Raw genomic sequence first — 16,898 nt, forward strand, 5'->3', positions numbered from 1 at the left:
CGAAAATGTGAAAAGTTTACAGACTGACAGACAGATGGACGGACGAAGCGCAAACCGGGTGATCAGAAAAGCTCACTTGAGCTAAATACTTAGGTTCCTCCCGCGTCAATCAATGGTGAAACAAACTATATCTACACGTTAATTCGTACGTATGTATGTATAAATATTTGATGTAAAGAATTAAAAATAACTAGAAATATGTCCATTTGGACACGAATGCCCCCGCCCAATGTGACACTTGTAATGCAATATGAAAAATTCAAATGATTTATTGTTACCTTCTCATGTTCCAATATTCTGCCTCATTTACAATGGAAAATGGGCTGAATTTTTCAATCATGTGGAAAAAAATTACAAAATTTCTTTTAAAAAAAGAAAAGAAAATTATGCAGATTGAGAAAGACCATAGGGGCGATATCTCCTTCATGTAAAAAAAACCCCCAAACCTTTATAGCTTTTCAATGGATAAAGTTGCTAAACACTTAATCATTCACCCTTTCAATGAACGAGATGAGAACTGCAGTGCTTTCTTAATAGAGAATTCACTTTGTTGTATTAGTACCAGGGTTTAAACCTTTAATGAACTTAGTCTGGTGTGGTGCAAATTTTTTTTTTATATGTAGATAATATAAATCAGAGTTGCGTTCAAAGTCATGTCACAAATGTATACAATATGGAGAAGCTCTTCTCCATTGTTATTTACTAGATTTATAAGCTAAAAGCTATAATACAGTTATATCTCATTTATCTACAATTCAAATCACATAATATAGATAAACAAGAGGCCCATGGGCCACATTGCTCACCTGATGAACCTTGGCCCTTCCGTTTTTCAGCATTTGTGTTTTGTCTAACTAAAGAATCAATCTTTATTCCCAAATGAAATTTTTCACCCGATATTTAAATAGTTCTGAAGATATTCAAGTAGGTTAAATTATAAGGTCACCAGGTCAAAAAATGAAATGAAAGATTTTGCCATCAGAAATCTATAAGCAAAATATGAAAGCCCTACCTTTAATAGTTCAGGAGATAAAGAATAGGTAAGATTTCTAAAATGTAGGTCAACTCTAAGGTCAACGTAACAAGTTCCAACTACCTAAAATAGTTCCAGATATATTCAATTGGTAATGTTTTCTTAAAAGTATGTCAACCTTCGAGTTCAAGGTCACAAAGCCATATGATAGTTTTTTTTGTTTTTGTTTTTTGCCATGTGGAGTATATATTCATAATATGAAAGATCTACGTTTATTAGTTAAAGTAGTCCAGTGGGGACCCGGGTTAGAATAAGTCCTTGCTTGTCGTAAGAGGCGACTAAATTGGGCGGTCCTTCGGATGAGACCGCAAAAACCGAGGTCCCGTTTCACAGTAGGTGTGGGACGATAAAGACCCCCCCCCCCCCTGCTCAATGGCCATAAGCACCAAGCATAGGCCTATTGCAGTCCTTCACCGGCAGTGGTGACGTCTCCGTGTGAGTGAAATATTCTCGAGAGGGACGTTAAACAATATTCAATCAATCAATAGTTAAGGAAACACTGAGTTGGTCAGTTTGTTTTATTCCAAGCCAATGTCACATGATCATGCACCATTGGATCATACGAAAGATCTTGCCGAGAAGAATGTATATATACAAAATATGAAATCCCTAGCTTATATAGTTCAAGAGATATTTTAAAAGATTTTTTCCTATCTATCATCATATGTAAAATTTTGATCCTTATTGTAGCCCCATCCTACCTCCGGGAATCATGATTTGAACAAACAAACCTACGCTATGTCAGGAAGCTTTCATGTAAATGTAAACTTTTCTGGCCTTGTGGTTCTTGAGAAGATTTTCCTTATACATGTATATTCGCATGTAAAACTTTGATCCCCTATTGTGGTCCCACTCTACCCCCGGGGATCATGGTTTGAACAAATTTGAATCTCTACTATGTCAAGAAGCTTTCATGTTAATTTCAGCTTTAAATTTATGGTCCAGTGATTCTTGAGAAGATTTCTAAATGACCTCACCCTATTTTTGTGATTATCTCCCCTTTGAAGAAGGATTGGTCATTCATTTGAACAAACTTGGATCCCCTTCTCCATGGATGACTTATACCAAGTTTGGTTGAAATTGGCCCAGTGGTTCTGAAACAGATCTCCACTGTGTAAGGAAGCTTTTATGTAAGATTTCAGCTTTTCTGGCCCCGTGGTTTTTGAAAAGATTTCTAAATTGCTCCATCCTATTTTTATGCTTATCTTCCCCTGTAGGGGACATGGAACTTTATTTTAACAAACTTGAAGCCCCTTCACCCAATGATGATTTGAGCCCAGTTTGGTTGAAATTGGCCCAGTGGTTCTAGAGAAGATGAAAATAAGAAAAGTTTACGCCAATTACAAAATTCGATTAGAGAAGTTTACTTGAGCCTTTGGCTCAGGTGAGCTAAAAAGAAAAACTTTCAAACACTCTCCCTTATCAATCTAATGCATTGTTTCTATGACAAAGTAAGTGTTCTAATTAAAAATGTCACTTTTTCCTCAAAATGTTTTTTCTAATTTTTAAACTTTTTGACTAAAGTATCATCCATTCATTTTACTCTTTTAAATTATTCAAGTTACCAAATTCTAAGAAAATTGCAATAAAGCATTTTACATTGGTTAAATGTTTCCTAGCTATCAATAGAAAGGTTATCATTATTCAAAATGACTTCCAACAAAAGAAACAAAAACTCAATTTATACTCACATGAAATGCAGATCATGGATATCACAAACGGACATGACACACTCAAAGGGCAAAAAAAATCTTCATTAATTGCTTTGAAACTGAGCTAACCACCAAATAGGGAATAGTGAGGTCAAGGTCACAGGGAAGGTCAAGGTAAAAAAAAAATTCCAGTTCAAAAGCTACCGCTAATATGTATCAGTGTAAGACTTTATCAGTGTAAGACTTTTCATAAAAATATTGTCAAAGGTTGCTTTGAAATTGAGCTAAACATCAAATATGGAAAAGTGAGGTCAAGGTAAAGGAAATGTCAAGGTAAAAATATATTGATGCAGTTGAATAGATGTCACCAATATGTATCAGCACATAATGTTTGATAAAAAATATTTTGAATACAAGTAGTTTCTTCAAAACTGATCTAAACGCAAAGTGTGACAGGAGGACAGACGGAAGGACATGACAAACACTATAGGCCCTGGCCAAATTTATGGCGGGGCGTAATAAAAATGTGGAGTATGGAATCCATTTTGACAGCTACCTCGGGCGAACAAAGAACAAGGCAGGTCTTATTGGTAACTTTATTGCTATCACTGACAGTAATCTCCTCCGTCCCGGAAAAAATCACCATAATAATAAATTATCAAACAAATATAACGTTACATATGTATATTAGAAAGAAAAAAATAGAACAGATAATTTGAAGATCATATGCAGAGGATTCTCCATCTTAAATTATTAAATGATGATGAAATGGACTCAAGTCTTTTAATTTCTGACATCATGCGCTCTGTCAACCATTCGGAGAAGAAGAAAAAATCTTTCCATTCTTTTCCACCCATTCACGTTGACATATTTCTCTGGCTCTAGATCTAACCATGGTTTCCTTCTGATTGATAACAAATTCAACAAGCAGTACACATTTCTTCATTTCAGTGACACACACACAACAGATGCTGGAACGCCATGGTCATTGCGGATTCCAATATCTGTAGGCGTCACCACCAATTCACAAAAAGTTAAACAAAAAGTCCATTAACTGGATTCATTTGCCATGTACTACTTAAATCTTACAATACAAAACTAAAACCTGTTCGATTTTGGATTATGAAGAATTTGCAATTTTTTATTTAGTTTCTCTAAAAAAAATAAAAATAATAATAATAAAAAAAATTCGCACAATAGGCAGCGGACATTTTCTGTAGAAATTCAATATTTCCCAACAGAACCGCCGACAAGGGAGATTATCAATGATGAACATGGGTAGTCTTGACAATCTCTTCAAAACAATGTAACAATACCAACTGTATACTCGTTGCAAAAATACACGTTTTAAATACATTCACTTTAAATACATTCACATATATAGAATCCCACTCAACTGTTTCTAGATATACACTTATATACAGGTATTAGATATATACAGACATCCAGTTATCAACATGATATGGTCAAAGACGAGTTACACGGACACTAATAACATACGTGTAATGGATGCTGCACGTCTAAGCTAACTACCCTTCATGAATGTTGTACAAAACATTGAGACACGTGACCTAACATCACCCTCGAGGAATTCTGTAAAAACGTAGCAAGGGCCACTGGTCATTTGTATCCATCTTTTGAATGAGAAATATCTACATTGTATTCAAGATGAAGAGTTACATTGACACTCATAATATAACTCTCTATAAACAATCATTAGCACCAACTAAACAGATATATAACAACTACTCCTGTCAGGGCCGTATACCTTTCATCATCTAAAAAAAATCAATTTTATTTATATACTCTATCCATTTTCTAAAATTCGTTTTTTTTAAAAACTTGAACCGATTACAATATCTTATTCAGAAGTTTTTTCTTCTTCTCATTTTAATTTAAAACCGACCGTGCAAAAGTCAGTATTAATTGCGACAAATTTGACCTTGGTCAGTGAGAATTTGACATTGGCCAGTGATTTATAATGACCATGAACTTTATGTTTTTTAAGTAAGGCATCTATATCGTATAGTTCAAAAGTTATGACAAAGTTTAAAGTTTAAAAAGACGAAAAATTTTGAAAAAAGACACGACCAAAATCGTCCATGTCATGGTAAAAAATGTGATGCATGTACCGCCATTGATTATTCATAATGGATATTTTACTTTAGCAATCTGATTGAATAATTCACTCAAGATATACAAATGATATTAAAAAAAATTTAAACTTCCATTTTGTTTACCCGGCCCCTTTTCTATCCCTAGCAATGTTCTTTCGACATAATAACAAATTATATATATATATATATTTATCAATTATTCAAAAACGCAACTATACATAATTTTGAAAATTTAAATGCATGGTTATAATATTTAGTATGAAATATAGTATTTAATGTAAAATCACAGAAAAATACCGTGCATTGGAGTTTTTAGTGACCATTCATCTCTGGTATTACGAGTGTCAGAACCCAACACTTCATATCTTTGGTATCATTAAATTGATTTTCCGTCTTTCATATAAATTCACTAAATTTGGCTGAAAAAAGTAATACTTCATTTAGGTAAGAATCGCCCAACTTACGACTTGCTAAACGATTCCATAAAAGGTTTGCATAAAGATGTTTGTTTTTCTTTTTTTCAGGAAATAGAGAAAGACTGACTACTACTAACATAATTCTACATAAGAAAATGATATCCATGAAAATCATATTTTCTTTTCAAATTACCGAGAAAAATCTGAATATCGTTATTGATACAAATAAAACCCAGGAACTCACTTTAAATAAAAAGTAATTATTGCAAAACCCTTGGTCCCAAAAGATGTTCCTTAGCAATGACACATACAAGATGACCTATATTCGTTGTGCAGCAATTTTGAAATTTTCAGAGAATAATACTTTTAATCGCACTATATGGAGTGCAATGTATATCCCCCTTTTCGTTTGTACCAATGGTAAGTTACTAGTGCGATACTCTGCATGAAAACTTAATCAAATGTACTCACATTTGGCCAACACTTTTTCAGTCACCAAGATATATACGGAATTCGCGATTGAATAATGTATAAATTAATTAGTGCACTTCTGCGATGGAGAATTGCACTCTGAATGCCCCAGAACAAACTGACTACTACGGTAGCACCACAAAACACAGTAACAGCTATTTCTAAATCTGAAAAAATAAACAGCTAATTCAAAGATGACTGGTAATTCTAAAGATACAAAAATCTAGCAAGTCATATATAACCCCATATGCCAATTACAGTACTGAGATTTTGATATGTTTCGACAAAAATATATCAAATTTTAATTAAATAGGAAAATCAATTCATAGCAAGTGAAAATTGAAAATGCTCTGTGACGACTTCTTTTCATTTCTATTGTCAAATTTTACTGCAGTACATCACAGTACACTAAAAGATCCATTTGGTTTTTGTTAGAGCTTATCACAGTCTTTTTCTATAATTAAACAAAAGTAGCGATCAAAATATAATGCACTCACTAGGACATAACTAACCTCTCATAAAGAACTGGCGATCTTGAATATAATGAAGATCATGGATCTATTCAATATTGGGTGGGAAACAGAAATTTAAACTAAAGCATCTGCATATGATTAATTTCTTCATAGACTTAACACAATTTTTGTTTGATAGCAATATCGTGATATTTAACAGGTACACTAAAAACTAAACAAAATCCGGAGCTTTTCCGGTGAGAATTGGAAGCCGATTTAAGTCATTCACACAGTCGTCTTAGAAATCACATTCTGGTCAAACGGCCACTTTTCTTATCTCCAACCGTTTACGACTCTGTAATTGAGTAAACAAGCGTGACATCAGAAGTATATTTCTTCATTTTTAACAAAAATCTATAAGTATTCCAAAAGACACCCAAATTTATCAACCACTTCTTTAAAAAAAAGAGAGAGAAAATTTCAGAGAATCGACTACGACAAATTGAGTGAAAATTATGAAAAGAAATATACATGTTAAACGTACAATACTCCTCAGCTGGCGTACCATACAGCCTGATTTGTTTTGTTTCTTTTAATCAAATCTAATTTTATATTCAGCAGTTAAGTCTGAGTGTAAATCCTAAAACCATACAGCGAATAACATACGGGTAACAAGGACAGACACAAAAAGATGTGCAAAGCAGTTACAGCCAATCGGGAAAAAGTTCTTGGACAAAAGGAAAGCCATTTTGAATGCTGAGTGATGGGATGTCGAATTGTGCATTAACAAGTTCCATGCAAGCTCACTGTCCGCCAAGATTTAAACTCGGTAACTTTGGTATAATGGATCTGGTCTGTCGGAAACAAAAGGATAATTAAAAATACACAATGTTAAAAAACGAGAACTGTTAGTCACGGGAAGAAGCGAATGCCTTTGATTATCACAGAGAAGAATGTTTCCTACTAATGGTACTAGATGTTTTGTACATAAACACAAGCATCATAGAAATTTGGCTTGGTTTTAACTGGAGTCTAAATTTATGTAGAAATCAGTGTAACTTTTGTTAGCAAGTAAAATCTCGCCAAGATTTAGATTTGTGACACAGTACTTGGTCTTTCCTGTGAAAGCTTTCTCATTAGGTATCCCCTCCAATAAAAATATCTCACCATACATTCAGGAAGACAAACCTAGTGTCAAATGCACCTGATATAATCGTAAAGGCATCCGCTATCCTCGTCACACAGATTGGTTAGTAAAAGGCCTTGTAAGAAGTTAATCATTCCATCATATTTAGTATTAATGTCAATCAAAAAAGTGGAAACACGTACATGTACAGTGAATACAGCGAAAAGAACAAGTACATTTTGTCATAGCCAAGAAAATGAAAACATCACTGAAAAAAATAATCAACCACATATATCTGAAGGCAAGCTGGAGGCTTCAATTCAGTTAAAATTCATTTCATCGTAAATTTTCAAGGGATACTAAATTTTCAATAATTCAAATTTCCCGCCTCATCAAACTAAGGTTAACGTTAGCGTTTCCATATCGAGCACGCACGAAAAGCTGAGACAAAATAATCAAAACAAATACAAGAACAGCAGACAAGCAAATTAAGGTCACTCATGCCACAACTTTACTGCTGAATAATATATTCAAACTTTTACAAAATGTCACCAGAGAGAGAGAGAGAGAGTGAGAGAGAGAGAGAGAGAGAGAGAGAGAGAGAGAGAGAGGGGGGGGGGGGGGCTGACAGCCTTATTTCCTTGCGTCTGCAGAAAGTAAAGCCTAAGGTAGTTAATTACTAATCAGACTACTGGAAGCATACAAAAACACTTTCAAATTACGATTATATTAATCAAATTTGTCGATCTTTATATATACCTAACTAAATTACCTCCTTAAATAATTATATAAAACATTTAAAACACGCTCAACACCATTCTCTTTCAGTACATCGATTATATATTTGCAAAATCTTGTGCAGAATTAGAAGAGTGTATATCATTCAAAGTTCTTGCTGTCAAATTGCAAATCTTTAACAACTATGGAAAATTTGTTTGATCAAAAGTTCAAATTATACCCAATACGCAAGCATATTCCAGTCTGTTGGCAGTCTGGTGGGCGTTGCCTTTACATGTAAAAGGCGTTATTGTTCTACAGGACACTTGCTACTACACTGCTCTTTGAAGTGTTTCAACACGTTCTTTTAATTATCCTCCCAACCCTGTCCTAGATGGAGAGATATTGCTTCTAGTGTTCGTCTCTTTGTTTGTCTGTAACTTAACTTTCTTGGTTGTAACCTTTGAGCAATAGAGACTCCATCATTGATGAACCGAAAAGCCGAAGCTCATGCAGATCGAGTTGTCGTTCCTAGTTATAATACACCTTAATTTAGAGTCAAAATTTCATTCGCAATGTGGCAAATTCCTCACTACAATGGTCTAAAAACTTCATTTAACAATATTTACATTGGTTTTTTCTTCTTCAAAATTTAAAATATTGTCATATGGCAACACCTGCGCGACATCATAAATTATATCCTTCCAAGAAAAAGGGACAGTCATGACGTTTACTAAAGACTCGTACCGTGACAGTTTCCCGAACTTTTATATCTGGCTATCCCTGAAGCTATTGAAATGAAAATTTAAAGTTTGATTTGGGATTTTCTTGACCCATTTTTGAAAGATAACAGATTTTTTGGGATTTGACAGTTTACCGATCTTTTTCGTTTGAAAACTTGGATCTACACATGAACTTATATCAATGGCTGAGCTTTTTTTCTTTTTACCTATTTTTAAAGAGTTACGGACCTTGAAGTTAGAAAATTTCATATAATTGACAGTTTTCTAGTCTTTTATTTTTTTTCTACAGCTATTGAAAAATTACACATTAGGATTGCAAATCCATCATAACTCAAAGCCGGCCATTTTGTGATGCTTTCCACCACAATGATATCTAGTTTTAATTAATTTTGCTTAAATTTCCATGAAGAAAAACAAGACAAGCTTGCCCTCAATTAATGTTTACGATTTCTAGTTCTATTTGTTTCTTGAAAAGTATTTTGGAAAAAAAGTTCTATTTTTAAAGAAATTAGGGGACGGTTTAAAGATCAATTCATAAAATTAAGACAAGCAACCAAGCATGACATGAAGAGGGTTAGAAACTGGGCTTGAAAATGTAGAAGATACGAAGCCAGCTTGACTTGGAAAAAGATTACAGTCTGTTGAAGAAAACAGCAGGGAGCTCCAATCTTGAAGCTCGAATTACTAATTGTAATTGTAACTTTTGCGTGGCCAAGTTTAATTGTGGTCAATTGGAAAATTACTTTAATCCTAAATTTTTATCAATCACATAGCTTTTCACCTTCAGTTCATCATGTACGATGGGGTGCAATTATCTTGTATACACATTTCAAAAGTTATAATAAAAGTTAAACTGCGGACAAAGAAATACAAAAACAATATAAACTACACCCATTTTCGATCTTGGCCGCACAAAAAAAGAAATATGAATATAAAACACAGGGATAAATTCTTATACAAGAGCAACACTTAAAAAGTAATCCACTCCTGAATAATATCCAAAAGATTTTAAGGATTCTATCAAGTTCCTTTCCATTTTCATGATTAACACACACTCACTCTACTTTATTCTAAGAGAAAGTTTCTGTGGTAACTAATAGTGCATGAGCGTATTGGGAATTTCATATTACGATAATTAACCCATCTGAAATTCATAGTGGTCTAGACATGTGGGTGGACAGGTATGTATTTGTGAAATTCTACACAACACACTTATGATTCATACTTAGAATTACAAACAAGTTTTGAATATTTTGCAGTATAATATCAAATCTATACAAAAATTTCTGTCATGTGATTCAAAGATACGATCAGAATTTGGGCCAAATTAGGCTGTTAAATGGTCCTAGTTCTTTATGAATATCGTAATTTGTACATAGTGTACATGTATATTTAATATCTGGTTTTAGATATGAATGCAAATGACAGCAAGAATTTAAAAGTTTGAGAAAGGGTAAAAAAGAAAAAATCTCCTACTAAAGAATAGTTATAGATGTGAAAGGTACACACTCTCTTGTATAGATATGAGGCTCAAATATGACAAACTTTGTCAATTTTTGAAGCTATGCATAGCTATATGACAACATTAGGTTTAGCATTATAATGATACACTGTGGTAGTTAACAGCACATCTAGAACGAAAATAAAAACCGACCTTCATACGAACAAGCTGCAGATTGAAAAAAATTAAACAATACATATAATTAACCCAAAATACAAATTTAGTTCTATGCATCTATTCTATACAGCCTGCATTCTAATCTAAACACATTCAATTGACTGTAGCATCAACACATCTGTGGTAAACGCAACGGAGACCTCTTGGCTATTCATTAATCTTTATTAAATAGATGTTTGTTTTCATCTGTTTTTCCTTTCCAAACATCACATGAACAAAAAGAAACCAAAATTTTAAAATATTGGTCTGGCAAATGATTGGGGAGAGACATATATATATACATAAATATTCAATAAAAAATCGATTGTAATTTCAATATCTGTAATAAGTAGCATAGGGTTGTCTTTCCAGACCATGTTAATATATATGTAAATAAAAACAAAAGCACACACTAGAGTAAAATCAAGATGTATTTATAACAATCAAACTGAAAGGTACCTGTATCACAGCAGATATATTCTTTTCCATGACAATATTCATGCAAGCTTGTTTATATCTAGTACCAAAACAATTCATAAACAATTCTTCCAGCATAACTGTTTGATTTTCAAAAGTTTCATATTAAGGAAGAGAATATATTCAATATGGAAAATTTCATCATTTGACTTTAATATGGAAAATTAATGAGTGCAAAACATAAATTAAATTTTTTACTATTTCAAAATTCTTTTGGTAATAATGTTAATCAATGGAAAATATTTTTGTCAAAATACAGCTGCATCTGAATTTAACTACAGTTAAACTTCGGTGTCTCGAACACCGATATCTCAAATACCATGGATATGTCCAAGTGATTCGGAAGTCCCAACCACTTATTCTTTAAGTATTTTCCTCTTGATATCTCAAATCCTCTAACATCTTGAAGTTTTTTCTCGGTCCCATGGAGTTCGAGATAACGAGGTTTGACTGTTTATTTTTTTTCTTTCCGTTTTGGCACATATTTTTAACTCTGCTAATATATAAGTACATATACATCAACTGATTTCTTCTGTGTAGCTGTATATCTAAGGATGGATTCTTACCTTAATTCAAACAAAGAAGGTTATAAGCACTATATGAACATGTATTTTCTTCCGTTTTGAAACATTTGGATGATGGTGGCACGCTTTTCTTTCTTGATTACAAATGTTGAATGGGGTCTGGAGAATTTGAATTATGCGGGCCGGACTATATTTTTGGTGGGATGAGCTGTATATTAAGTACATGTAATACACATATCACATTATTCCTCAGACAATTGAAAAAATTAAAGGTAGCCAGTTTTGTCTCCAGTGCTAACCTCTTCAAAGGTAATGTTTGATTTTAACTGACATTTGACTTGCCATTAACCCTTATATTTATAAAGCATTAACTAGATGACATCTCATTAAATTAATGAACTTTTGTGCAACAGAGTCTTGAAAGTAGAGTACAAACATATGAATTTCATTTTGAATTGTAGAAAATTTGCATATTTTGAACAAGCTACCTGTCCGAAAGCCATTTCAGATGTCATAACTACCCCTAAATAATTGGAAATCATTTTCACAGATGCTTAAGGAAATTCAGTCTTGTTAGTATTTTTTGGATATGATTTGCAAAAAGACAAAAATAAGTTCATAGACAGTTTATGCATTAAATAAGCCACTGTGACAAGTAAATATAACTGATGTCTGCTCTAACAGAATTTCAAGGTCGCAACCTTGAACAAACATTGACACAAAAACATGATCTGGGACACTCATTGTTTTCGAATGGTTTGCATGTAAAGTATAACAACCCAATATGTCCAATATAGGGGCGGATCCAGAAATTTTTGAAGGGGGGTTGGGGTTGGGGTTTCTACCACTAATTTTGGTTTTTAAATGGGGTTCCACCCTCAAAATGCATTATTTTTACCTTTCTAAAGCTAAATTTTCTGACAAAAGGAGGAGAGGGTTTCCGATCCCTGCCACCGCCCCCCCCCCCCTTCTGGATCCACCACTGTAAAATATACGAGAAGAATCCATCCTCAAACATGAATTGCTATTTTAATTCAAATAGTAGGAGAACAAAAATTAATAGGGAAATCTCGAAATATCAAACAAGTCTTGCATAATATCAAATAGCAATCACATATTGTATAAAAAAAAATAAAAAAATAAATAAATAAATAAATAATATGGACAAATGTAAGAGAAGACAAATGATTAAAAAATGAAACTAGCATCCTTGTACATAATTGCCTTAAGTAAACTTCTATTAATTTAAAAAATGAAAACCTATACCTGTTAAGAGAGATATTCCACTATAACAAATATATATATTGATCATTCTTTCTGGCTACATAAATGCTATAAAAACTTATTAAAGAAGGAATTTTGTAAACAGTATTTTCCCCCTTAACATTTTGAAATGATAAAAAAAAAAAAAAAGAAAAATTTAACACAACAGTATGAATTACAACACAGGCAACTGATGAAAAACAACAACATAAGGACATGTTAACAATAAATCAAAACTCGTTACTAACTTGTTATAAAACAGATGTATTAAGTATATGGATGAATATTAAAATATATTTCTGATAGCTGTGGTTCCCTGCTTAGAATGTGTCAAACTGTCTCTGAACTGCTATAAAAAGATTAGTTCTGTAAACGACTTGTGTATAAATAAGTGTTCTTTATAATCCTCACAGAGCGAGACTGACGTTACTCATGTGAGACAGCCATGTGAGATTTTTCTGTCTTGCACTGCTACGATGTCACTGGTAACAGCATCACCTATAATCTACGGTATTGGTGTAAACAGAAAATATTTTGTGTTGTTTTCTCCAAATTTCAATTTGATGTTGCTTTCTGGGTGGGGGAGGATTAAGTCTTGAGATTTTAGTTTACAATTTTAAGTATAAACCATTTTACAGTATGCTCTTTTTGACTGTCTAATTAATTTTTGCATTTCAGTTTAAATGATGATTTTGTTAATTTAAATTTTTTTTATAAAGCTCCTAAATTAATGAACTAAATTATGGATAAGATATGAGGAAAATAATCCATTTTTTATTTACTCGTGTGGGATCCGGAGATACAAGCCTGGGAGCGAGACTACGGCTAGTCCTTGTTGTAGTCAGTAAGTCTCTCTCCTTGGTAGAATTTTCCTATCCCACACTCATGCTAACAAAAGATTTGATTAGTCTTTTAATGGTCCTTCGAAAACACAAAAATCAAGATAAAAAAAACTATATCAAGTTTATATAGATGGAATTTCGAATTATATTACACTTAAAGGGGCAATAGATATATGAGATATCAGAGACAATTTATGTGCAACTGCATAAGACATGATCTCTGTTATGAAATTTAAGGAATATTTAGATTTTCTTTAAACTTTTATAATTTTGAGTTCTACATGGGCCCAGAGCCAGTCATCATATAGAGTCCTTGTTTTATACATGTAGTATTGTTGGGCATTCGTTTTATCAGTTTCTGTCATATTTATTAGAAAACCATCATTTTTGTAATTGCTTTTACCCCCCCCCCCCCTCTATCCACACTTTGAATGTCTTTAATTTACATCACCTGGTAGTGATCTTTCTCACTTATTAAAAATAAAATTTCATGCCTCTTATGAAAATATATACAAAACTGTTCCTCTAGAAAATAATGATACCAATTTCCTTAATACACATTTAGTTAAAAGTCACACAATTTTAAAGTTTTTTAGTCTTGAATTTTTACAAAATGCTTGCCTTTATATAAAAAAAACACCCCAAAACCAAAAAAAAACAAAAAAGAAAGAAAAAAAGAGGACCATGGGCCACATTGCTCACTTGAGTCACCTTGGCCCAAATCTGAAGACTTTCCATATACATTTGCATGTAAAACGTTAGTCCCTATTGTGGTCCCAACCTACCCCTGGAGGACAAGATTTTTACAAACTTGAATCTGCACTATGTCAGAAAGCTTTCATGTAAATGTCAACTTCTTTGGCCCAATGGTTCTTGAGAAGAAGATTTTTAAAGATTTTCCCTATATATTTGTATGTAAAACTTTGATCCCCCTATTGTGGCCCCAACCTACCCCCCGGGGGCCATGATTTGAACAAACTTGAATCTGCACTATGTTAGGAAGCTTTCATGTAAATCTTAGCTCCTCTGGCACAGTGGTTCTTAAGAAGAAGATTTTTAAATGACCCTACCTTAATTTTGCATATTTTTTTTATTATCTCCCCTTTTAAGGGGACAAGACCCTTGTTTGAACAAACTTGAAAGCCCTTCACCCAAGGATGCTTTGTGCCAAGTTTGGTTGAAATGTGGTTCTCCAGTGGTTCTGGAGAAGTAGAAGAAAATGTGAAAAGTTTACAACAATGACGCCGACAGACAACGGACAAATTTTTATCAGAAAAGCTCATTTGTGAGCCTTTGGCTCAGGTGAGATAAAAAAGGCCAAACAATTATATCAAAATGATTAGAGAAAATTCCTTAAAAAAAATACTATAGTCTCTTTTTGTGAGCAACTGCTAAACTTGCATTAAATTTAAAATTAAAATTGCATTAAATACTAAGCATGTGGTTGATCAGGTAAAGATAAGGAAATAATGCTATGTACCTGTTCATATGCAGACATGATTAATTGTTCAGTGTATATGCATTGAATTTTTCACATCATCAGTTTATGGTATTTGGTCACAACTCAAGCAATTAAACTTGTTCAGACTATATTTTTGTCTTCTTTAAGATCTTTGCTTTGGGGGGGTGGGGTGGGGTGGGGGGTGTTAATGAATTTCACCATTTTGCAGTTCAAAACAGGCTATTTTATTTTAAAAGTATTTGTAAAACCACAATATAACATACACTTAGTGTAAGGCAAAAATTACCCACCACATCGCATTTTGTCTCTCATGATTCCAATCTGTTAATGATAATAATGTAAAAACCACAATACTGAACAATTTGCCGTACCGGCAAATAAAAAAAGGCACAAACTGTACCACAACGGTCTATATCAGCAGGCACGGGGTACACCAAACACACGGACTCATGAGTGTTTGAATGCTGAGAAGTTGCTTGCAATGGCAGGCAATAGTCTTACTTTTTTCCGCGTGCCACTTAGGAATTCCTTATATTGGTCAGATCGTAGGTATCGACTGTAGCTGTCGCTCTTCATTAATTTGAATATATGGTCCTGGAATTGCGAGAGAGAGAGAGAGAAGAAAAATTAATAAGCAAAAGGCGTTCAGAAGAAACAACAAAATTTATAGAATACTGTAAACCAACTTCTATTCACGATGACTTTAGTTTGCTATTCACCAGTGATAAACTGGTTTACAGCCATTTAATTTGATTTTTGCAACCAAAATTATCTTAAACAAATACAAGATACATTAAAGGACTGTTTTACTGCAAGAAATATTTGTGACGATGAGGATATCGTGAACCTTGCTAAAATTTCTCGCACGCGCATAAAATTTGGTTTACAGTATCATAGGCTCTAGAATGTAAATATTTCAAGATAAAAACTTGATTCATTTTACAAAGCTTACATGATTTTCTTAACATTTTTCTGTTAACACTTTGAGATAAATCCTATTTTGCAGTATGCTAAAAATAATACACAAAAGACCGAATTAACTTTTAATTGCATATTTTACACCAACAAAATCATTCTGACAAATGAATGAACCAATTCCTGTCCCATGTAGCAATCAGGTGGTGGATTGCTTATTAAGTGAAGGATTGGGAAGTGATTTCTTTAATTAATTTTCTGCACTGTACCTGAGCTTCATCAAAAACATATCTTGTCGGGTTAACCTCCATCCGGTTCCTGACAAGTTCTGTGATAGTCCCGTCTACATTGACTGGATTGTGTGCACCAGGTGCCAGAAATTCCCTAAAATAAACCACGCTGATTAAATCTACTCCTGACTTACTCGTCAATTATGTAAATCTAATTGTCTACTGATGGACCAGTCTATCCCTCAATGATTCAAAATAGCTAAAAGCCGCACAATTACCACTCCGGACATTTCATGCAGGAATAATGAAGACACATAACATCTGTTACCTCAATTTTAGTGCTGATAACTCCTTTACCTCGATTTTAGTGCTGTTAACACCTTTTCTGCAGATAAAGGACTCTTAGTGATGTTAAGCACCTCTTTAGCGGATAAAGAAATTCTAGTACATGAAATGTCAAATTCCTATTTAGGAGATGAAGAAACTTGGTAGTCTTATAGAGCAGTTGTAGAGATTTTTCTTACCCCCCCCCCCCCCCCCAACCCACCATTTGTTTCTTTTTAATTTAACCAGCAACATTAGTTAACAAGAAATATTACTGTTTGTTATACACCTAAAAGACTTCTTATATAAAACTAATACGATTTAGAAGTAACATTTTTACTGTTAAACCAACTCTCACGCTCGTGGTCTAATGACCGTTCAACAGTTTACGAACTGTTGACTGGGCAATAGTCTGCTTTATTTCTATTGGCTATGTAAGTAGCGTGGTTCTCGGTCTGCTGCTTTGTTTACGAATTG

The 16,898-nt window shown here is 33.3% G+C and overlaps 1 protein-coding gene across 10 annotated transcripts in view; it reads right to left on the reverse strand.

Annotated features, from left to right (window-relative positions):
- Window positions 1-3,267: 3,267 nt before the first annotated feature.
- The window catches only part of LOC125649376 (regulator of G-protein signaling 7-like), an 86,116-nt gene continuing 72,485 nt past the window's right edge, over window positions 3,268-16,898 (reverse strand). For 5 of the 10 annotated variants that reach the window (XM_048876883.2, XM_048876881.2, XM_056165768.1 and 2 more), the window contains 3 exons: window positions 16,137-16,251; window positions 15,454-15,546; window positions 3,268-10,396 (listed from right to left, as the gene is read on the reverse strand). In XM_048876883.2, coding sequence (XP_048732840.1) covers window positions 10,325-10,396; window positions 15,454-15,546; window positions 16,137-16,251 — 280 coding nt within the window. In that variant the 3' untranslated portion in view covers window positions 3,268-10,324. The remainder of the gene's footprint in view (window positions 10,397-15,453; window positions 15,547-16,136; window positions 16,252-16,898) is intronic. The other 5 variants (XM_048876887.2, XM_048876886.2, XR_008803170.1 and 2 more) reach the window with 4 other exon arrangements.

Source organism: Ostrea edulis, chromosome 5, assembly GCF_947568905.1.
Source record: "Ostrea edulis chromosome 5, xbOstEdul1.1, whole genome shotgun sequence".
Classification (NCBI taxonomy): Eukaryota; Metazoa; Mollusca; class Bivalvia; order Ostreida; family Ostreidae; genus Ostrea; species Ostrea edulis.